Here is a 24,169-nt window from a genome sequence, read left to right as displayed (position 1 = left end):
ACTGCTATCAAATGTATGGTGCTGTGCTTGGTAAAGTGAGGAAGGCTGTGGCGCTCAGACGGCTGATTGACGGGTGTCTGACCCCCCACTGATTAGATACTGACGACCTATACTGAAGATGGTCATCAGTATTAAAATAGTCTCAGTACTTAGACCTCCACGATTACTGATATGTCTCTAACATATTAAAAGTTTTTTGAAAGTTCAGTAACACATTAAATCTCTCCTTTTTATGTTCTAGGTATATCAAATGCAGTGAATTATAACTCTTGTTGCTTTAGAGAATATAAAGATATATATAAGTTTAAATCCTTTGTTAGGAAACTATTTTTTAAGCTCAAGTAGCTATATCAATTGGGGCAGTGACCCATGAAATCCATACATGTAATTGGATATTTGAAAATATCAGTGTAATTTGGTCAGGCTCTGTTCACATTTTTGTCAGAGGTTCTGTTAGTCACGTTTGTCTTATTTGATGGGGAAAAACAGCATGGCATGCTGCATTATTCTTCCTGTTGAAATGACAGACAGCATGGGCGGAACAACTCTTGTACTGGCTAGTAAAGGGCCCGCATTGGCAGGGGTGTCCGGGCCTGCTAGTACACAATCACAGTAATTATAGTTACTGTGTATGTGCACTGACAGATGAGGCCTAGGCCATAACGCATGTCGGTCCTTCATTACGGCCCAACCCTCATTCCCTGGCCTGTGCTCTCCCTAGCAGGCTCGATGCAGTGACATTATCTAGCCTGCTGGGCTATGTTAAAAAGTGCATGGGCTAAGGATCATTCCCCAGCCTGTCCTCAGCCTGTGTGCTCCTCTGCTCAGCAGGCATGATGATCTCACTGTGTTGCAGGAAGAGCAGGATGTGCTCCATTTATTAGGGGAACAGGACTAGGTGACTATTACAGTTTTTTATTTTATTTACACCAGATGGGCTTCACTAATGTAAGGGGGGCACTAAGAGGGAGCACTACTGTGAGGGGTACTAAGGAGGCATAACTACTGTGTGGGGGCACTAAAGGGGCATAACTATTGTGTGGGGGCACTAAGGGGCCATAACTATTGTGTTGGCGCATTAAAGAGGCATAACTAGTGTGTGATGGGGTTAATGGCATTCTTCTGTCTTTGGGCACTAAGGGGCATTTTACTGTGTGGGGACACTAAGGGGGCATTCTACTGTCTAGGGGACTAATGGGAAATTCGACTGGGCGACACTAAGGAGGCATAAAAACTAAGTGTATGGGGGCTTGTATGGTGAGTGTGGGCAGTCTTGATGCGCCGTGAGAGGGGGGTTGCTGGAACTTGATTGGGTGGGGGGTGCCCCATTCAGAATCTTGCTTTGGGGCTCAGGCTTTTCTAGCTATGTCCCTGACAGACAGCATGACAGAAACCAGATGGGTCCATCATAAGTCAGTAGGGTCATTGGGCGCTATTGGTGTCTGTCATAACATGGGTCCAGTGTTTTTCTTTTTTTTTTTGCTCCTGTGATAAAGCAGTAAAACAGAAATCTTAGTGGAAATCAAAGAGTCTTACCTCTTGCTCGAAGTATGAGTATTTTTGGATTAAAGTACTGCATGCTCAGCCAAGAGTTTATTCATTTTCAATGGGGAGCAGTGAGTAAAGGTAGGTTTATAATGGACTATTCTGCAGCCAATTGTTGGGCTAATCAAGCCAAAATCACCAGATTTGGCTGACACTATTCAAATGTGTATAACAAGCCTTAGGATGTGGCACATGTTTTTAGTGCAGAAAAAAAAATTTCAGCAAAGGGAAAACACACTGCTTTATGTAACTTTATTTTGTAATTAATGTCATTTGATTTTGCTGTGTGTCTTCCCTTTTCTGGAAGAAAATGCACCATAAACGCAGGTATGCTTTTTTTTTTTTTCTTCTTGGAGACCAGTGAATCCCAATAAACCCTATTGACTCCAATGGAGTCTGTCAGGGTTCCTTTTTTGGTGCTTTTTGGTAATAGGAATGTAGAATTAGTATTAATTGCAGTAATATTATATGGTAAAAATGTCAGAAAGGCTGCCAATCTCTGATCAGAAGTGTGAACTGAGCCATAGTGCACAAAGTGAGATACTGAATACAGAATTTAAGTATAAAGTTGACTAGACCTGTCGGATGAATACTTACAGGCTGGCAGCTATTCCTCCTGAACAATCCCACCCATGCACACGTTACTGGTTCATCTAATGTGCATGGGTACATGAAGCCACAACTAAATTAAGTAGTTTGTCAAACTATAATAAAGTTTCCCTACAAATCTAACCAACCTGAAACATATTGTACACATTTTCCAAATGCTTGTTTTCATCCAGCTGGCACAGAAAATCTATCCGCAGAGGATGACCTGTTCTCTGCCAGTGAGAAGAGCAGCAGTATTTTCTTGACAATGAACCTCATCAAGCAAGGACCAAAGCTTACAGTGTCGTATGTCCCTACAGTATGTGATGTTATGTGATGAATTTTTCACCTTTGGTTTGCATAAGTTCCCAACACATCAGTGAAGTCCACAATTTTGCGCCTAGTCTAAACTCAGATCATATCATGGACAAAAAGAAGAATCATTGGCAAGGAAATCAGGGATTGCTTTAATACTCAGTGCTGATGAGTATGCCACCTCAGTTCTGCTACTCATTTCCTGCATTATAAGTAATCTCCTATCATAATAGCAATATCACTATCATGAGTTTAAAGGGAGTCTGTTACCAACCTGACCAGTTTTAAACCCAATTGCATCGTTTAGTGGGACACAAAGACATGACACAGATGTTAGAAATTGCCAAAAAAGTAGTTTTACAATATGCTAATGAGCCATCACAAATGTCCAAGGGCGGAGTGTTTGCTGCAAGTGCCCGGGCCCCCCTGCTTTGCTCGCGCCTACCTCCTCCCCTCAGTGCTCTCCAGCCAGCCCTGTCTCTGTGTGATATCATTTTTCCCGGTAGCCAAAATTCCACACTTTCACACATCACCGCCGTGCCCAGAGATATGCAAGGCACATGCGCCGGTTACTGGTGTGATATCATTGTGACGGAAATGCCACAGCACGAGCAGACAGCAGTAACCAGCGCATGCGCACTGCATATCTGTGCCTATGCCCACAGAGGGCAGAGTACTGTGCATGCCCGGCCCTGGCATTGATTCGCGAAGACATGGGATTTGGGCTACAGGGAAAATGATGTCACACAGACGCAGGGATCGCCGAGAACACTGAGGGGAGGCGTTAGGCGCTAGTAAGCTAGGGAGGCCCGGGCACTTGCAGCAAACACTCCGCCCCTGGGCACTTGCGGTGGCTCATTAGCATATTATAAAAACTACTTTTTGGGCGATTTGTAGGATCTGAAAAACTAAACACAGGTAACATCTGTGTCATGTCTTTGTGTCCCACTAAACGATGCGATTGGTTTAAAACCAGTCAGATTGGTGACAGACTCCCTTTAAGTGGGTGATGATTTGGCTTTAAAGGGGGTGTGCCAAGTATGAAAGGTTACCCCTTATCCACAGGATAGAGGATAACTAACTGATTGGAAGTGATCTGACCACTGGCACCCCCTATGATCCAGAGAACGGGGGTCCCATGCTCCCATCCTCATCAGCAGCATGCCGAGCATGGGCTCTGCTGCTCCATTTATTCGCTATGGAACTGCCAGAAATACACGGGCGCTGTGCTTGACTATCTCCTGAGGACAGGGGATTTTTCGTACTTGGCACAACCCCTTTAAGCTGTTTGTAAAATATTGAAGCTTTTATCAATAATTATTTTCTGTCAAGTCTGCTAATCCCATAAATGATCTACTTGGAATTGATTTGCCAGGTTTCGGGTATCAGCAGCCGTATTCAAAGTCCTGTCAGTATTCAAGACAAGGAATTCACATCAAACATCACTGTAAATGATTCTCTTCTGGATCTAGTGGAGACCCAGGGGGCCGCTGGTTGGAAAGATGCCTACATACATGTGGTTGTTCAGCGTGTATATCATCTTACATCAAAGGATGCGCCATGCTCTCTTTTACAGACGAAAAACATTAAAACCAGCGCTGATACTTCTGCAAACTCACAAAGGCCAGATTGCAGGTCAGTTCAAAAGTAAACAACATGAAGGAAGAGTTTTACTTTTTTCTCAAAAACTTTATCAGCCTATAAACCTTGTTTAGCATCATGTTGCACTCTTGATACGTTTGCTGTATTGATTTTGGTGTTGACCTGTAGGTAAAGGTGCATTTACACAACCATATCTTTGGTCTACATCCATTCCTAATTTTTTTATGGATCGCATTCGAACCCATTTATTTCTATGGGGCCACAACAAATGCAGACAACACACAGATGTCATCTGTGTGCTGTCCGCATCCATGCGTCCAAGCTGCATTATAGAACATGTCCTATTCTTTTCTGTTTTGCAGACAAGAATAGTCATATTTTCAATGGGGCCCGCGAAAAGTGTCTTAACCGCTCCGACTTAAGGCCCCCATACACATTAGAGCATTGTCGGCCGAACCTACTGTTTTCGATGTGGCCAGACATCAATCTAATGTATATGGGGAACATCTGTTGGGGAAGAGAAGATTCAGGTGCATTATATTTCAGTACCCTATCTTTTTGTTCTTCAAAGCCATGAGCTGCTACCAAAGGTGTCAGTGGCTCTCTCCTCTCTTCCCATTGAAAAGCATACACGCATGGCTGAGCATGTATGTGGGAGTTGTTCGTCTGACAGCTATTGAAGGTGTATGGACACTTTTAGTATTATCTTCATTGTGTTTACATGCTTATATAACTGTTTACTACAATACCTTGTAATAGTATTGGTATACCCAATCAAATATAAGCAAAACATAAAATAAGGCACATTGATGGGTCCTGCCGCTTCATAAGGATTCACACTAAAGTTTAGGTGTGCAAAATATTTTTATGGGACCCCTCCCCCCAGTGTTATTAATTTCATGTCATTACACCAAATTGTTAAATGGGGTTTCTGAGATCTGAGAGTTTTTTTTGTTTTTTTTTTAAAGCAGTGACCCTCGCATTAAAGCCACCTCCTCCTTGCACAGCACCATACATTGTATAGCAGCTGTGCTTGGTATTGCCGCTCAGCCCCATTCACTTTACTCGGGCTGAGCTGCGCCTAGGCCACGTGACCGAAGAATGAGACATCACATGACCTAGGAAAAGCTGGAGAAGGCTGTGGCACTACTGCGAGTGCCGCTCCCTTCTCAAACAGTGGATTGGCTGCGATCCCAGATGTCGGACCACCACCCATCAGAAACTGTTGAAATTAGGATAGATCAACATTCAAAAACATTTGGAAAACACCTTTAAAATTTGACTGTTATTTGCAATTGGGCTTAGTTTATTAGAGGCATTCTGCAAGCAGCATATAGAGCTGGAGGAGCTGAGCAGAACAACTTGTAAATTATAAGTTTAGAAAGAGCAGATGTTTTAATGTTTCAATTACAAGTTTTGCTAAATATTTTCCCTCAAAGCTCTTTTCTGCTCAGCTTCTTCTGCTCTATAACATGCTGCCTGCAGATTGCCCTGCACTTCATGGTGACAGGTTCCCTTTCAAAGCGTTTCCAGCTTGCATATTTCTACTTGCTGGAAGGAAGATTATACAATTTTGACCTCCCATATATATACATGTTTAACCTAGTGTGCACGTGTATTACTAATGTGTTATATGCACCATAAATCTTCAGCAAATTACTTTTTTGAGAGCATAAAAATGATGATAATGTGTCTATGTAAACTGGAAAACATTCCTTGCTGCCCTTGCTTTGTTTCTTTTTTCTGCCAAGTTGCCTCATTTTCCTGATGATATATTAGCATAAATTAATATTGCTTGCAGTGACCATTGAGTTCAGGAAAAATTCACATGAAGGGCTCACACGCACAAACGTATTTTTTGTCCACATCCAATCCATCGGGTCGGATGCGGACTCATTCACTTCAATGGGACCACAAAAGTAGCGGACATCAGACAGTGTGCTGTCCACATCCATATGTCCATTCCGTAGCAACATGTCCTGTCCTCTTCTTGTCCGCAGTACAGGCACATGGCCGGTATCTGCGTTTTGTGGATCTGCAATTTGCGGTCTGCCAGACAGGCAATGCATGAGTCCTAACTCGGAAACAAACACACTTTCCAGGTGCCCTTCTTTCTTTTATTCAGCTGCAGATCTTCTGTCATCCAAGATGGCTACACAATGCTGGCAAATCCAAGAGCAGGAGTATCGCATTAACTTGGGTGATATTCCAGATAACAAGAGAGATTTTTTAAATAGCCAAATTTAGACATTTGGTAGCCAATTGTTGGTGCATATTATTTGCATTAACAAGTGTGACCAATGCCAACCAAAGCCAGATATTTGTAAGATAACTGTAGAATCCTGAGAGTGACCATCTTCAGACTTCTATGAAAAATAGTCTAAAAATGTGCTGTACAGATTATATATACACACACTTCTTAACACTGAAATTGCAACATCCAGAAGGACAAGCCATAATATTATGTAGATTGTGGGAGTAGCAGGTGTTTATCACTCCGGCAGGTCACTGCGCACCTAGGCCAAGATGTCAGCTCTGTCCCAATGGTTGGGAGAACAACAATGAACTGAAATGACAGAGGTGTGAGAGGTGCAAACCTTTGCATGCTCTGTCCTCTTAAGTGATGAGTCCTGCTTTTGTCCCTGACCTAATGATAGCCGGAGATGGGTCTGGGGACCACGTGGACTTTGCCATAAGGAGGCCTTCACAAGGGAACGTCACACCGGTCTTACTTCTGGGATCATAGTGTGGGGTAGCATAATGTACGGTAGCCAGACACCTGCAGTCTTCATTTCAGGTACATTAACAGCTCTGCATTACATTGATTTGGTTGTGGAACCAGTGATCCGGCCATTTCTCCAAAGAGTCCCAGGAGCCATTTTTGAACAGGGCAATGTCAGACTGCATGTTGCTTATGCTACTTTGAGCAGCCAACATGGCCTAAACATTCTACCATGGCCGGAAGTGTCTCCATGCTGATGTTTTTTACTGACGTTTTTTCATCTCTGATTGTATTGTACTTATGCCCACTATGTAATTTTTATTGTATATATGAAAAAGAAATTGTTTACAAAAAAGTAGGTAAACTGTCAAGAGAGAGGACAGATTTTAATACCGATAATGTCAAGTTCTGGCTCAAAGAACATGTAGTCCCTGACCTCCAACCCAGTGACCCATCCAGATCTGCCGAGCACCCACATATCACATCCACTTCCACTAATATTCTGACGGCCAAAAACATTTCCTCAGCATCTAGCCTCCCCAGACCCCAAAACAGGGTCACTTTCACACACAGCAGCAGACAGGGCCCACACAAGACCCACCATTCATCTGGTCGCAATCATAAAGTCCCCCCAAACAAGTACAAGGCCACATCACGCTACTCTATTCTAAAAATTCCAAATGTATATCACCAGCCCACTACACCTGAGGCCATGTTTTGCTCTCCTACGCCTGAAGTTCCGTCCACTACTGTGGAATATACCTCAGCCATCTCTGTGTCTGAATAGGCAAATTTAGACATTTAAATGTAAGGTGACAATATATAATGACAATAAAATAACATAAAATAGCAATATCTTAAAATGATCACGGTCCCTCCTTTGTAATGAGCTGCGGAGCTCTCGCAGCTCACAATTTAATATGGTGATTGCAATACCTTATAACCTTGGTTATATTGGTGAGATTCTGGTGCTCTATTCTGGTGAGCTTCCCATAAGTTATTTGTGTTATATACTAAATTTAGACATTTGTTAACCAATTGTTGGTGCATATTCTTTGCAATAACAAGTGTGACCAGCACCAAACAAAGCCAGATATTTGTAAGATAACTGTAGAATCCTGAGAGTGACCGTCTTAAGACTTAATTCACCGATTCGGATATCCACCCATCCTCATCTGCCGCCCACTAGAACTCTAGACCTCTTTGGCCATGAAGTCCTGTCTAACTGTGCTCCTCTTAATCTACCGCCAACATCCTTTTCGCCACCGGCTGTCACAGGTGAAGTTGCAGATAGCTGGAACTTATAAATAAATGACCGACTGGCTTGATCCCAAACTAAGGAGCATATTTAAAACCCTAAGAGCTCTCCCTGCCTGCTATGCACATGCAAGGGTCTCAATGGTAAACGATTGCATGCCCACGTACCTAAGACTGTGTGACACTTGAAAACCCTATAATAGTGAGGGGACACGACCACCGGCTCCCTGCACTTAATACGGATGGATCCAGGGTCACCTAGAATCAAGCCAGCAAGGAAACACAATAAAGGAAAAGACTTATCTGAGCAAACAGCAGCAGCAGCCTCCAGCAGTAAACACTTCATCCAGGAAGTAATATAAAACGCAAGGTGAGGCAGTATGGGAGGGAATATAAAGGAAGACGATTAGTCTAAATAAGTGACACCTGGCACAAGGAAAGGAGATGACAAAGTGAAACCAAAAAAAAAGAACATGATACAATAGGTAGAGAAGAACGTCTGTTAGACCTTTTCACAGAACTGGCGGTGACACCGGCTGTTTATCTATCTGATCTTGGAACACGAACCACCACTTCCCCATCTCCTTCCACATCTGTTGATCTCGAACTTGACTAGCTCATTACTCTTCATGCGACTTCCCCCACCCAGTGAATGATTCGTTCCCCAGTTATCACTCTCTCGTCCCAAACGAAACCTAGTTCTATTACACCACCAGACCTAGGGATAACCGATTTATCCAATGCCACACTACACATCACTAATAGTCCGTCCTCTTTTTTTATCCCTACCTCCCATTCTAACATTGGTTTCAGCATATCCAATACTAAAAAGCCCCAATACAGTCACCATAACCAATTATTTTCAATATTAAATTGCTTTCTTATCCGAGGAGCTCTCCTTCTGTCCCACATCCAAGGTTAAAGGGTTCGACCTCTTTCTGGACTTACATAATTTCATCAAGATACTGACCCTGAAGAGACATTTTAACCTAGTAGCAAATAGTGATAAAGGGGCTGATATATCCCCCAAAGACATCAGACCTCCCCACGAGGCACAATATATCAACACCAAACTGTGACCACGTTCTAACTTCTATCCCCTACACCATAGGACCAACTTTATTGAAACCTTCTATGACCTAGTTATGGAAGACTTCAGGACTATCCAAAAAAAAAAAAAAAGCAAATCAAACACTTACAAGAGAATACAGACCTAATAATTTGCAGTGTGGATAAAAGGGGCGGGATTGTGCTACAAGACAGGAACGATTACGTCAAGGAAGCTCTATGTATACTATCGGATTCTAAATACTATCAACCGTTGGAAAACAATCCCCTGACAGAGCATCAACTAGCCTTCAAAACTCTTACCAACCCTGCATCTCATATTCTCACTAAGAAAGAATTTGAATACATACACATTACAAATCCAGTCATCGCGATCTTTTACCATTTACCCAAGATCCATAAGAACACTGCTAACTCACCAGGTCGGCCTATCATATCAGGCATTTTCTCGCTTACTTGTAACTTGTCTCACTACGTGGACATTTTTTTTACAAAAATACGTAGTCTCAGTTACCATCATATCTCAAAGATTCCACCACCTTGATACAGTTGTTGCAAAATGTTAATTTGGAAAAACACGTACCGTTGAATAACCCTGGACATGACATCCTTATACTCAAACATCCAACATGATTTAGGTACCAGTTGCACAAAACGTTTTTTGGACATAGATAACCTGAATCCACAGACCAGAAAACCTTTATCCTGAAAAGTATTAATTTTATCCTCACCCATAATTTGAGGACACTCTGTATCTGCAGACCAAAGGTACCGCAATGGGGATGTGTTTCGCAAATCTTTTTATGGGGGCATTTGAAGACACCTTTGTTTGCAAATTCTGCTACTGGACGAACAATATTATATTTTACTGTCGCTATATCGACGATTTGATCTTCATATGGGATGGCAACCCAACTTCAATTAATCACTTCATAGAACATCTGAATTCCAATAATTAGGGAATTACTCTCTCGGGTACACATAACAAATCTCAAGCGGGAATTTCTGGATCTGGAATTAAAAGCCGAGAGTGGGGGAATCATCACTCAAACCTTCTTTAAGAAAGTCGATTGTAACAGCTATCTAGACTTCTCAAGTGAATATCATAAAAAGTTGAAAAATAACATCCCCTTCAGCCAATTTAAGCAGATAAGACGCAACTGTTCCAATGATGATGACTTAATTTCCAAAAGCAAGATAATACAGACTAGGTTTTTGCAAAAAGGTTACCCCCCTAGAATCATCAATGCGGCCCTGAACAGAGCCCGGGCTCTCACACAGGCAGATTGCTTACCGAAAGCAGAAACCAGTAATCCCACAAAGGGCAACATCACAAAACAATATAACACTAATTTTAAAACCACCTATACCAGCAACCGCAATGACATCAGGGAAATTATTTCCAAATATTGGCATATCCTGAAAAGGGACCCTTTCTTGAACAATAGACTACCTAATGGACCCCCCTCACATTCAGAAGGGCCCAAACCCTCAAGAATCTACTTGCTCCAAGTAAATTGAAAAGACAACTGGAACAAGCAAGCACACGAGAGAACACTGGATCACCAGGAAGCCACAGATGCAATCAACCCAAATGCCTCTGCTCTAGGTCCATCAATACTACCACCTCTTTCTGCGGCCCCAATCGTGACTCCTTCCTGATCAAAGAACATCTCGACTGTGGATCTATCAACATCATTTATCTAATCACCTGCCCCTGTGGCCTGCAATATATAGGGCGCACTATCCAAACCCTCCGTAATAGATTGAATAAACATAGATCAAACGTTAAAAATAAGTTTATTCAACATATTGTCTACAGACACGCTACAGTTCCTCATCAAGGCTCTTTCTTTGGGTTCTCCGTAACTCCCATAGAGCAGGTTAAAACCAATGGTTATAATATCATCCAGACTCTGAGAAGACGGGAGATGTTCTGGATCTATAAATTTAACTGCCTGAACCCATACAGCCTCAATGAGGCGTTTGAAATCAACCTCTAAACTTTTGCCCCATTACCTTTATTCAACATTATTGCTAAACTCCAATGCAATCTTTCCCATCACAACCATCCACCTCCCTCTCCCTTTCCCCCTAGTCCTTTTCTTCACCAGATTCCATTACCCAAAGTAACTCCTCTGTATATGACTTTTTGACCAATCACTTTTCCACCATACTCGCACCCCATATCCAGCTCTCCACATTTTATCCCCCCCTACCAAATACCTCCCTATACCTCATCCTTGTTCTAGATCTTCCTCTTCCTTACACTGCTTATTTTACTTTACAGTGCCCATACAGTGTTTTTTCATTTCTAATTGTATTGTACTCATGCCCATCATGTAATTTTTAATATAAATAGGCACCTTTGCCAATTATTCGCCTGCCAACCCATTCATGCCTCTTTGATGTTTTTTCATCTCTGATTGTATTGTACTCATGCCCACTATGTAATTTTTATTGTATATAGGCACCCCAGCCAATTATTCGCATGCCAACCCATTTATGTCCCCTTGATGTTTTTTTTAATTTCTTATTGTATTGTACTCATACCCACCAGGTAATTTTTTGTGTATATAGGCATTTTTGCCAACTATTTGCAGCCAACCCATTTATGCCCCCTATGATCTTGTCAGTGTAGCGCCAGGATGGATCACTTCAGCCGTTGCGATCCACCTCTGAGCAGGACCTACACTTTAGCAACGACCAGCCGTATTAGCGTCCTGTTGCTGGGCTATGGCGGTCACGTGACCGCCGCTCCGATCACGTCACCGCTCTTTCGAGACGCGTAATCGCACTGAACCCGGCGATCACTCTGGCGGATACCGGGCATCGCCTGAGGGCTTTTTATCCTTGTAAACTGTCATTTTTAATTCAACACCACTCCACCAATGCCCATCATCCCCCTCCTTGTAAAAAATATTAATATACTATTATTTTAATGAAAAACACCAGTTGTATTCCTTCCATTGACAACCCCCCAGTGGTTTTCGCGGTTTTTAGGGTATATATATATATGTGTAACATGTGTAATTTTGTGTATAAGCAGGCTGTACCTGATGAAGGGGATCATGTCCCTGAAACGAGTTGTACCACCTGCTAAATACATTTCTGAAATCTAAACCTTACCATCGAATGGTCTTTTGCGCCACGGGATACCCTTTCAGTGATCTACTTACCTTCTGGGGGACTCCAGGCATTCCTCAATAGAAGTACCTGCATCCCTGGCTGCACACCTTCCACTGCAAGGGGCATCCAGTACCCCTGGATGAGTCTACACTAGAGTTATGCTTACGTTTAGCAGAACTCCACAAGGTCCATTTCTTTATTTTAACTATACGTTATTACCCTATGGTGCGCCCATTTTGTGTTTCCTAGTCAAACACTGCCTGCATAATCAAATGTCTCCATACTTGTCATCCATCGAGCCCATCTTGGATGTCATTGGTCGGCAATTGTAAAGGGAGCTCCCTCAGCAGTAGATCTTGATTATTTTCGTGCCTCAGTGCATTCATCGAGACAGAAAATTTCTCAGATAGCCATTAGTAACCTCATTAATAGCATGCTATGGTGTATAAGTGCATGTGGTGCTCATCCTTGCTACTGCTTAAATCACAATGTTTTGAATGTTTTGTTTCCATATTTTATCATGTGCATATTGTTAACATGCCTATTGATCCTGTGATTTCCCTGATTCCATGACTTTTCCTTCTTGGTGTTGCAGTTTCAATGTTGAGGAGTGTATACATATTTGCATCTTCTGTGTTTTTTAAAGCGTCTCCTTGCCTTGTTCATTGTGATGACTGCTGCTGCAGTGTGTTACTAGGACACGGAAATGGGATGTATCCTTTTTAATAAATGTGTTCCTGTTACAGATAACAGGTGTATTGTAATACATGTATAAAGGTAGTCTTGAGTTCATGTAAATGCACAATAAGAGGGTACTTTCCAGCTGGATATTATTTCCTGCCCATCTGCTTGTTGTGCCAAGATATTCAGAAGAATAGTCTTAATAATGCTGCTCTTTAATGGAGCGAACGCCAGCACTGAGCGGTGAGTGTCTTACCTGACATGTGAAAATTGTGAAATCAAAAGGTCTTAAAGAAAACTTTAGACTCATACTAATTTGAATTTTTAATATAAGTTATGTGCATTAACATTTTTAATTACATTTAGAAGGAGCATAGATAAATTGATGTGCATTATTGTAACAGCATTATGGGTAATTACCTGTTAGCAATTGCGCTTCCACAGTCAGGCTATGCGCAGGCGGAGCACAGACAGTGCTTAGCCAGGCGACTGGAACCTCTGAGCATTCATCACATGGCCATACCGCCAGTGTCACTGTGATGGAAAGAGACTGTGGATAGGGGATAACTTGATATAACTGGAATACCCCTTTAAGGCTAATTTCAAAAGTGTATTTGGTCTGGGAAACATACTTTGGGTGATGGCTGCATTTCCTGGACTGAACACTGCCCCTCTGACACAAATTCATAGCATCGTAATGACATATGATGCTGTGAGTTCCTGACCAATCGCAGGTCTACTGTACTGTAAATGGGCACTTCTCTTGTCTCTCTAGGTGTGCTGCCACACTGTCAGGTTTTCTAATGCAGTTTTTGAAGCCAAAATCAGGTTTGGATAATAAAGATAGAGAAAGTATTAAGAGCAGATATCACTTATCCCCTTAACTAAATACACTCCTAGTTTTGGCTTAAAAAAATCTGAACGTATGATAACGCACTAAGGGCTCTTTCACACTGGCGAGTTCTCTGTCCGAATGTGATGTGTGTAGTGAACGTATAGCATTCGAACCGAATCCTGACCCATTAATTTCAGTGGTTCTGTGCACTCATCATCTCTGTGTTCAGGGAACATCTCAGTATCTTCTATAGTGTGCATTTTTCACGCAGCCCTGGCTCCATAGAACTGAATGGAGCCTGCGTGAAGAACAGAAGGCACCCGGAAGCAATGCATTTTTCATTGATAGTTGGTAGGCAATGGTGAGCGTTATTATTTTTTTTTCACGCACGTGGAAAACGCATGCGATCCGGATATAATCCGGACGGAAAAAATGCAAATACTGAATTGAACTTGACAAAACTGATTGAACTTGCGTTCAAAACCATCATTTTATTTCCTGAACGGATCCTGTCCCAATTCGTATCGTTCACGTGAAAGAGGTCTAAGACTTTGCTAGAGGCATGAATCCCTCCCATTAATTTATGTACCATTTACTGATATACTATTATTATTATTTATTTTAATTTAATATTAATGTCATCATTTTAATATACGGTCCATTGTATCTCTGGATGATGCATTGATGGAACTTACATCTTCATGTACTGTTTCTGGTATGATTAAAGGGTTTTTCTGGGACCTATTCTTAAGGTAAGATATCAATATCAGATCAGTTAGGGTCTATCTCCTGGCACCACCACTGATCAGCTCTTTGAAAGGGCAGTATGGGTGCTATGCCTGCTCACCACTTCCCAAGCATAGCACTTTACATTGTGTAGCGGATGTGCTTGGTATTGCAGCCCAGACCCATTTACTTGAATGGGACTGAGCTGCACCTAGGCCATGTGATCAATGGGAAGTGGAACATCGCAGCCTCTTCAAACAGCTGATCAGTTTAGGTGCCCGAAGTCGGATACCCAGCAATTAGATATTGATGACTGATCCTGAGGAAGGTTATCGATATCTTACTTCCGGAAAACCCATTTATTTTTATTTTTTTACTGTGTCGTAAACTCTATTACAACTGATTCGTACAGCCTGTACTGTAATGCTCTTGCTGTTACGCGTTCCACATGTTTGTGGTGTGGAATAGATATTTCTGAAGTAGATTTATTACCTTCACACCAGTGACTCAAAAGGGTGCTTATCTGTATGAGCTGGATTACCTTGGACATTGCCCTCGCTTCCGTTCTATGTACTTTGGCTTTCTTTGACCTCCTTCTCTGTACTGTTTGATTTTGTGTGGGTGATGTAGATTGTATTCGTTCTGATAATCCTTACTCTGAAGTCATTTATGTGTGTATGTATGTGTTCCAAAAGACAAATATTCTACTTGAAAATGTTTACTTAGTGGGTAGTATGTAAACATTTACGAGAAGAATATTTTCGTTATGTTTTATCCCAGTTATCTAAATTGTGACTAAGGCTACTTTCACACCAGCATTTTTGCTGGATCTGGAAGGGTTCAGCAAAAACGCTTCCGTTACTGATGATACAACCATCTGCATCCGTTATGAACGGATCCGGTTGTATTATCTTTAACATACCCAAGACTGATCCGTCATGAACTCCATTGAAAGTCAATGGGGGTCGGATCCATTTTGTAATGTGTCAGAGAAAACGGATCTGTCCCCCTTGACTTGCATTGTGGGTCATGACGGATCCGTCTTGCTCCGCATCTCAGGACGGAAAGCAAACCGCAGCATGCTACAGTTTGCTCTCCGGTATGAGAATGGAACGGAATGCATTTTGAAGCATTCCGTTCTGTTCAGTTACGTTTTGTCCCCATTGACAATGACTGGGGACAAAACTGAAGCATTTTTTTCCCGGTATTGAGACCCTATGACAGATCTCAATAACGGAAAATATTAACGCTAGTGTGAAAGTCGCCTAAGATTGATGTTCTCTGTGAATTCCAGTACATTCATGTCAATACACACTTCACGTAGAAATCATAGGAAGCCTATGTCTGAGTAAAAAACTGTATAGGCCAAGGCTAGTTTCACACTAGAGTTCATGGTATTCAGCATAGCCGGAAAGGGCCGGAGCATGGCTAGACCCCATTGCCTATGATAGGTCCAGCGGGGATCTATCCTGTTTCCATCATTAGTGCCGGGATTTGGCCAGACAAAAAACACCAGTTGTTTTTGTCCGACTGAATCCCTGCAATGATGCACTAGAGTCAATGGGCTCCAGCAGTATTTATTTATTTAGTTTACTCACTTATATAGCGTTGACATATTCCGCAGCGCTTTACAGACATTAGCATCAAGCTGTCCCCAATGGGGCTCACAATCTAAGGCTACTTTCACACTAGCGTTTCTATTTTCCGGTATTGAGATCTGTCATAGGATCTCAATACCGGAAAAAAAACGCTTCTCATTGTCAATGGGAACAAAATGTAACTGAACAGAATGGAAAGCTCCAAAAAGCATCCCGTTCTGTTTGGTTGTGTTCCCATACCGGAGAGCAAACCGCAGCAAGCTGCAGTTTTCTTTCCGTCATGGGATGCGAAGCAAAACAGATCCGCCACAATGCACGGATACGTTTAACTCAGACACAATAGAAAACAGAGCTGTCCCCATTGATTTTCATGACAGATCCGTCTTGGCCATGTTAAAAATAATACAATTGGATCCGTTCCTTCTCTGCTCCACCTGTCCAGTCCTCCTGGTCCTGCTTGTTTAGAGATTCTATTGTTTACCCAAAATGTAGGTGTAGCATACTGCAACTGTGCTCATCCATTGTATAGTTTAGAAGGGTTCTCCAAGCTTTGCAGAAAAACCTGCAGTGTTCTGACCCTTTGGACGTAAGATACATTTGTCAGTACTTACCTCTTCGCCAGGTCACAAATTCTGCCATCTCCACTGTGTTTATAACGATTGTGGGCTCTTCTACTCAGGTCCCGACCTGATGTGTTCTCGAGTCTTCCTGTTCAGCTGACTGTACCGTATATGCTGCTGAACAAGAATCTCTGCAGCACTGGCGGCCTAATGGAGGGTAAGTACTGACAAAACTATCTTTCCTTCGCAGGGTCAGAACACTCCAGGTTTTTCTGCAAACACACGAAAATTGCACTTTGCAAATACTTATCCCCCGTTCACAGGATAAGGTAGTGTCTGTCAGGGATACAACCACATTGGCCACGGCTGATCACGAAAACGATAGAGCTGCAGTCACGTGTGCTGCCACTCTTTTCAACTCTATGGGACAGAGAGTGATAGCAGAGAGTTTGTACTCAGCTATCTCCAGCAGTCCCATAAAGTTCAATGGAGTGGTAGTGGCCAATCAAATGGGGAAACCAAGGCCCCTGGTCTTGTGATACTGCAGATCAGGGATAAATGTTTTTGAATAATCATATTTATTAAGTTTCACAGAGGTGTTCAGTTAACAATACAGTGCATCATTCGGTACTAAGAAAGTATATGCAGCATACTTATACACAAGTTAGTTAAAAATCCCACAAGTACTTGGATATACCTATGAGTTATCTCTGACAATAAAATTGAGGGGATAAATGTTTTTAATGGGACAACCCCGTTTAAAAGAATGACAATGTCTTTTTGATGTCATCTTCTGTTAGATATTTAAACAATATACATGTTTCCCAATATAGAGATAATATTCTCATATTATTTTTTGCAGACCCATTAACTGCAATGGGTCCATGGTCATTTTGCGGACCAGAATAGGACATGTTCTATAAGTTACAGAAGGGGCATACGAATGTAGACAGCACACTGATTGTCATCTGTGTGCTGTTCACATCCATATGTCCATTCCCCAAATTATAAAACATGTCCTCTTCTAGTCTGCAAAATGCAGTCCTATTGAAGTCAATGGGTCCACAAAAAATTGCAGACAGCACACTGACAGTATCTCTATATTTTGCAGACCTGCAATTTACGGAATACAAAATACATACGGTTGTGTGCATGAGGCCTTAAGGCACATCAATGAAAACAAACAAAATATTTATTTTATTATCTTTGCAGTTGAATCATTATATTTATCTTCGTCAAGTATGTTTTCACCCGTTTAGTAGATCATTCCAAATTGGTTGACTTGGAATCTAGACAAGGTTCTGTTGATGGTCTGTATGAACAGCTTGCCCTATAGTTCTTGAGTCTTTAGTTAATATTGTGGCTTGGAATAATTTGGTGTTGATTAGAATCTGCACGGTTGCCTGACATTAATTGCTTTTCACTTGCTTACCACTTCCTTTACAAATGCTGCTTATCATATATAATGAAGACAGGGGTCCCAGAGCTTTCATTCTGATGCCTTGTTTATTGCGCTTTTAATCTGGTTGAAATGATGTTCTGGTTTCAGCAAGTACAGCTTTATTCATTTTATAAAGACAAATTGGACAACTTTTCCATACAAATTGGGTCACTAGAATTTGTATTTTTGTTGGCATTTTATTTTGTTCACTTCTTGGGACCACTGTGAAAGATCTACTCAATAATCCCAAACAAGTAAATGAAGCGATGGTCATGCATTTGCCCTACTGTTTCATTCTCACAGAACACTAATGGACCTCCATTCTCATGATCACTTGGGGTTGCAGCAGCTGGACCCCCAGCAATCAGATACTTACATGGCAGAAATGTTGTTTTTGCAGAATGCAATAAAATTTTTATCAGCAATGGAGTTTCTCCATTCACTGCTATGGGACTTCCGAAAATAGCCAAGTGCTTACTTGGGTATTTTCAGAAGTCCCATAGCAGTGAATAAGAGGACAGCACCCATGCCCAGCATGCACTTCATTCACATTGGGTCCTGTTCTTGAGAAAGTAGTGGGTCACAGAGGTGAGACCTTCAACTATTGGCCATTTATGCCATATTCTATCAATATGTCATAAATATCCAGCAACCCCTTTAAAGTATCTTCACAGTTGGCAAATTGGTTGAAGAAATATCCTGACAGAGTTGTCTACAAGATTTCTCATGTGCATTTCCAATACAGTGGGGCAAAAAAGTATTTAGTCAGCCACCAATTGTGCAAGTTCTCCCACTTAAAAAGATGAGAGGCCTGTAATTTTCATCATAGGTATACCTCAACTATGAGAGACATAAGAACGTGATTTTTGCTCACAGTTCTTGTGATCATTTTGACCCCACTGGGTGAGATCTTGCGTGATGCCCCAGATCGAAGGAGATTATCAGTGGTCTTGTATGTCTTCCATTTTCTAATAATTGCTCCCACAGTTGATTTCTTCACACCTAGCTGCTTGCCTATTGCAGATTCAGTCTTCCCAGCCTGGTGCAGGTCTACAATTTTCTTTCTGGTGTCCTACGACAGTTCTTTGGTCTTGGCCATAGTGGAGTTTGGAGTGTGACTGTTTGAGGTTGTGGACAGGTGTCTTTTATACTGATAACAAGTTCCATCAGGTGCTATTAATACAGGTAACGAGTGGAGGACAGAGGAGCCTCTTAAAGGAGAAGTTACAGGTCTGTGAGAGCCAGAAATCTTGCTTGTTTGTAGGTGACCAAATACTTATTTTACCGAGGAATTTACCAATTAATTCATTAGAAATCCTACTTTATTCTTTCCCCCATTCTGTCTCTCATAGTTGAGGTATACCTATGATGAAAATTACAGGCCTCTCTCATCTTTTTAAGTGGGAGAACTTGCACAATTGGTGGCTGACTAAATACTTTTTTTCCCCACTGTATTCTGGAGCACACTACCCCAGCAAATGCGACTCTTCCCCACCATCCAAATTTCAAAAGCAACCTGAAATCTCACTTTTTCAGGAAAGCTGCAACCAGTGGAATAACTAGACTCCTAGGGACACCAGTGCAAACTTTTGAACGGACCCCCTCTCGCTCACAATGCTGCCTGGATGACCTGTGGAGAATGCAGACACCAGGTAGCTGTGATGCATCTTAGGCCCATCTGCAGTTGTACCTTTTGTAACTGCAATCGTTATGCCCTTGGCTACAGTCTACAATAAACCCAGCTGCCGCTGCACAGCCTTATGAGCACCTCCTATCCTTGCCTACTGTCTCATCCTTCTATTCTATATTGCAAATCCTCATGGACAGTGCTTCCTCTCCTTCACTGTACTAGTATGTTAATAAGTTCATGCCCATCGTACTTGTTGTTTTATATTACATATGTATGCCTCTTTTTCTATGTACAGCACTTTGGACTCTTTGGTCGTAATAATTAATTATAAAAAATTAATCTGCGAACTACCTCTAGCATCCCTAATGTCCCGGGGAAATAGTAGGAAGATCTGAAAGTAAAAATGTATCCTATCCAATGCTTGTATCTAATTCCAGGCCCCAAAAAGTCAAACTTACATTCACCGTAGTGTCTAATTGTCACCTTCTGTTTTTATGTTATTCTCTCCAGAAATGGAAATATAAAAGATAGGGGGCAACGAAACCTGTCACTTTACAGAAAGAATGGGGTAGTTTCCCTATGTTTAAACATGTTCTTGGATGTTATAAATTATTCCAATCTAAAAAAAACTGACAAAAGATACCTAGGGGTATATGCGCTTGGTGTGTAAGAGAGCCTCATCAGAATGGAGAGCTAAACCTGATGGTGACTGAGTACAGTGGTCCCTTAAGTTACAATATTAATTGGCTCTGGGAGGACCATTGTAAGTTGAAACCATTGCAACTTGAGTTATCTCTATGGAACACATGGTTCCAACGTCCCAAACGTCATTGCATGATCTGACAAAATAATAACTTAGCAAATAACTAAGACAGATGAAGCAAGTCCAGGAATGGCTGCTGGAGCTGTAAATCACTTCCTATGATAAGGATAGGAGCTTCTTCAGGGTCCTTTACAGTATACATGTGTCAGAAAAATAACATGGAACTCACATGGATCTGACCCTCCCCTCACCCCGGTACATAGGAGCAGCTCATCTGGTAAAGAGCAGTACAGGACATGTAGTACTGCACTGTCCTGTAGAGAGGCGCTACTAGGCAACCAATACAGGTGTTTTGCTAGAGAAATGGCCAGCCCAGAGAACCTCTTCAACAGTGTTATTTCTGCAGTGTTAGAAATCAAAAGAATTCTGACTCCGATAGACCCTAAAGTTTGTTGATCGCGCTGCCTTCTGAGTGCAAAAGTTCCAATCCCAGACCTTCTTTTTTCTCCAATGCTCAGGTTGATTTCACTTTGTAGCCACACAAATGGTTACCAGAGGCGAGGTGCACTCACGTACACCTGCACCCTAGAGGGAAGTATTAGTACAAATAGTGACGTTCCACTAGGTATTTAACGCAATCAGCAGGTTTTATTCTACTTACAAAAAGGTCTAAAATCTCAGTCATAAAAACAAGTCTTTTCATCACAGATCCACCCGACTCGGGTTTCGCCAGTCCAGCTTCGTCAGGGGCGATGATGTCATGCCCCACAGGTGCAGTATTTATTGAGCCACAACCCCTTTTAAGGGCCGCCCACTAATATACATATTTCTATGTTATTTTCTCCTTTTAGATGTTCACATAGTATAATAACTGACAACAGGTTTCAAAGCCGTAGGCCACCTTCACACTTGCGTTCGGAGCGGATCCGTCTGGCGTCTGCACAGACGGATCCGCTCCTATAATGCAAACGATGGTATCCGTTCAGAACGGATCCGTCCGCACCATATTTCAGAAAAAAATCCAAGTGTGAAAGCTAGTCAGACGGATCTGTCCAGACCCCACACCTTAAGTCAATGGGGGACGGATCCGTCCGAAATCGCACCATATTGTGTCAACTCCAAACGGATCCGTTCCAACTGACCCACACCGCAAGCCCGGATGGATCCGCCCGGCTCCGCACGGCCAGGCGGACACCCGAACACTGCAAGCCGCGCCCTGGTGTCCGCCAGCCGAGCAGAACGGAGGCCAAGCGGAGCCAAACCGAGGCACTCCGAGCGGATCTGCATCCACCCAGAATGCACCGGGGCTGCACGGATGCGCCCGGGGCCGCCCGTGAGAGCCCCCAAACGGAACCCACAAGCGGAACCCCGAACGCAAGTGTGAAAGCAGCCCTATCAGGCCCGAAACATACTGATATAGAATAGCAAAATAACATAAATAAATATAAATGAACAGAGCATACAATACAAAACAACTCCCTCCCTCCATTCTCATTCATAAATGCGGGTATGTCAACACCCGAATCACATGATTCCCCTTGAGCCAATGACAGCCCACCACAATAGCTTCATTCATAGTAGAGCATCCAAGGACAACAGCAACACACCACCTGATAACATAATACTACAAGGAAGGAATTCCACTATCCTGCATGGATCCACCACGATAGGGAACCCTCCCATGGCTCCCTCTTGACTCTACTAAACACTGTTTTAAATCGAACTCTACATTGAGCCCTGCTGGTTTTAAGGTCCCCAATTTATATATCCAACTGACCTCCTTCCGATTTATACTGGCGACAGGATCCCCTCCCTGCCAGTTCCTCTCAACTTTTTCCAGACCACTAAACCTCAAGCCCGCCGGATTCTTACCATGCGCCAGCTTGAAGTGTAGTGGAACACTGTGGTCCTCCTTACCTTTCCTAATGTTCCCTATGTGCTCCTGCAGTCGGGTCTTCAATTTACGGAGGGTTCTGCCTACATACTGGAACCGGGCGGATCCGTCCGGGCTTGCGGTGTGGGTCGGTGGGGACGGATCCGTTTGGAGTTGACACAATATGGTGCGATTTCGGACGGATCCGTCCCCCATTGACTTTCGGCGCGGGGTCTGGACGGATCCGTCTAACTAGCTTTCACACTTGGATTTTTTTCTGAAATATGGTGCGGACAGATCCGTTCTGAACGGATACCATCGTTTGCATTATAGGAGCGGATCCGTCTGTGCAGACGCCAGACGGATCCGCTCCGAACGCAAGTGTGAAGGTAGCCTAAGGCTTTGAAACCTGTTGTCAGTTATTATACTATGTGAACATCTAAAAGGAGAAAATAACATATAAATATGTATATTAGTGGGCGGCCCTCAAAAGGGGTTGTGGCTCAATAAATACTGCACCTGTGGGGCATGACATCATCGCCCCTGACGAAGCTGGACTGGCGAAACCCGGGTCGGGTGGATCTGTGATGAAAAGACTTGTTTTTATGACTGAGATTTTAGACCTTTTTGTAAGTAGAATAAAACCTGCTGATTGCGTTAAATACCTGTTGGAACTTCACTATTTGTACTAATACTTCCCTCTAGGGTGCAGGTGTACGTGAGTGCACCTCGCCTCTGGTAACCGTTTGTGTGGCTACAAAGTGAAATCAACCTGAGCATTGGAGAAAAAAGAAGGTCTGGGATTGGAACTTTTGCACTCAGAAGGCAGCGCGATCAACAAATTTGTGGACATTTTAACTGTGAAGCGACCTATTCTCGCGTCGCTTGCTGGATCTGCAGGGCCGATAAGTACACCAAAAATTGGAGATTGTTTTTATATTGTTTATTAGACCCTAAAGTTTTACTGATGCTGTGGCATCCCAACATATCTTGTCCAACGGATGACAAATCGGCACCCTTTTGTTATATGATTGCCATTAAAGTGTATGCACCACATATTCTTTGTGTATCAGCATGTTAATTAGGAGCATTTCCAGGTGTCAGTGCACTTCAGATATGGTATGAATGCAAGCCTTTGATTTTGTTTAACGTAATTTCTGTCTCAAATTTCTGCAACAAATCTGTCAAGGGTGAAGATACCTCATGATAGCTTCAGTGTGAAGATTCGTCAAGATAGCTTCATTGCTGATCAACATTTTTATTTCGTGTGTAACTGTATCAACAGACTTTGTGTGTAGTTTGTTTCAAGATTGCATTGTTTCATATGTATTTGACTGGGGGGGGGGGGAGATTCATTGTTCCCTCTATGCCTGTTTTTGGAATAGGAAAGTCACGAATCCACAGAATTTGTGACTTTTCAATGCATTTGCAACTTTTCTATTTTTTCTAGAGAAGGTCTATGTATCTTTGGGCTCGTCAGATTATGTTGGCTGATACTGCTTCAGCTCTTCATCAGTGATGCTGCAGAAGAAAAAATGTCCTGCTTTTTCCAACAAGATGGAGCAACATGCCACACCTCACATGAACTAACTGGCACGGGTTCATGAACTGTTTATGGAGTAGTGAACTGTGTCAAAAGGTTATGACCACTACGTTCCCCAGACTTCTTGACATGCCATTTTTATCTGTGGGGAAATTTAAAACACAAAGTGTCCGCTAACAATCCACATCCCCTGGATGAACTGAGAGAAAACATCACAAACACTATCCGCTGCATGACAAGCAGTATCCGCCAACATAATCCGACGTGCCCAAAGAGGCATAGATCTGAATGGG

The 24,169-nt window shown here is 42.4% G+C and overlaps 1 protein-coding gene across 2 annotated transcripts in view; it reads left to right on the top strand.

The window, feature by feature from the left end:
- SPIDR (scaffold protein involved in DNA repair) overlaps positions 1-24,169 on the top strand; it is a 581,260-nt gene that overhangs the window by 346,868 nt on the left and 210,223 nt on the right. For both annotated transcript variants that reach the window (XM_040431991.1, XM_040431990.1), the window contains one exon: positions 3,824-4,083. In XM_040431991.1, coding sequence (XP_040287925.1) covers positions 3,824-4,083 — 260 coding nt within the window. The remainder of the gene's footprint in view (positions 1-3,823; positions 4,084-24,169) is intronic.

Source organism: Bufo bufo, chromosome 5, assembly GCF_905171765.1.
Source record: "Bufo bufo chromosome 5, aBufBuf1.1, whole genome shotgun sequence".
Classification (NCBI taxonomy): domain Eukaryota; kingdom Metazoa; phylum Chordata; class Amphibia; order Anura; family Bufonidae; genus Bufo; species Bufo bufo.
The sequence above is the reverse complement of the archived record's forward strand: the minus strand, read 5'-3'. Positions and strand labels throughout refer to the sequence as shown.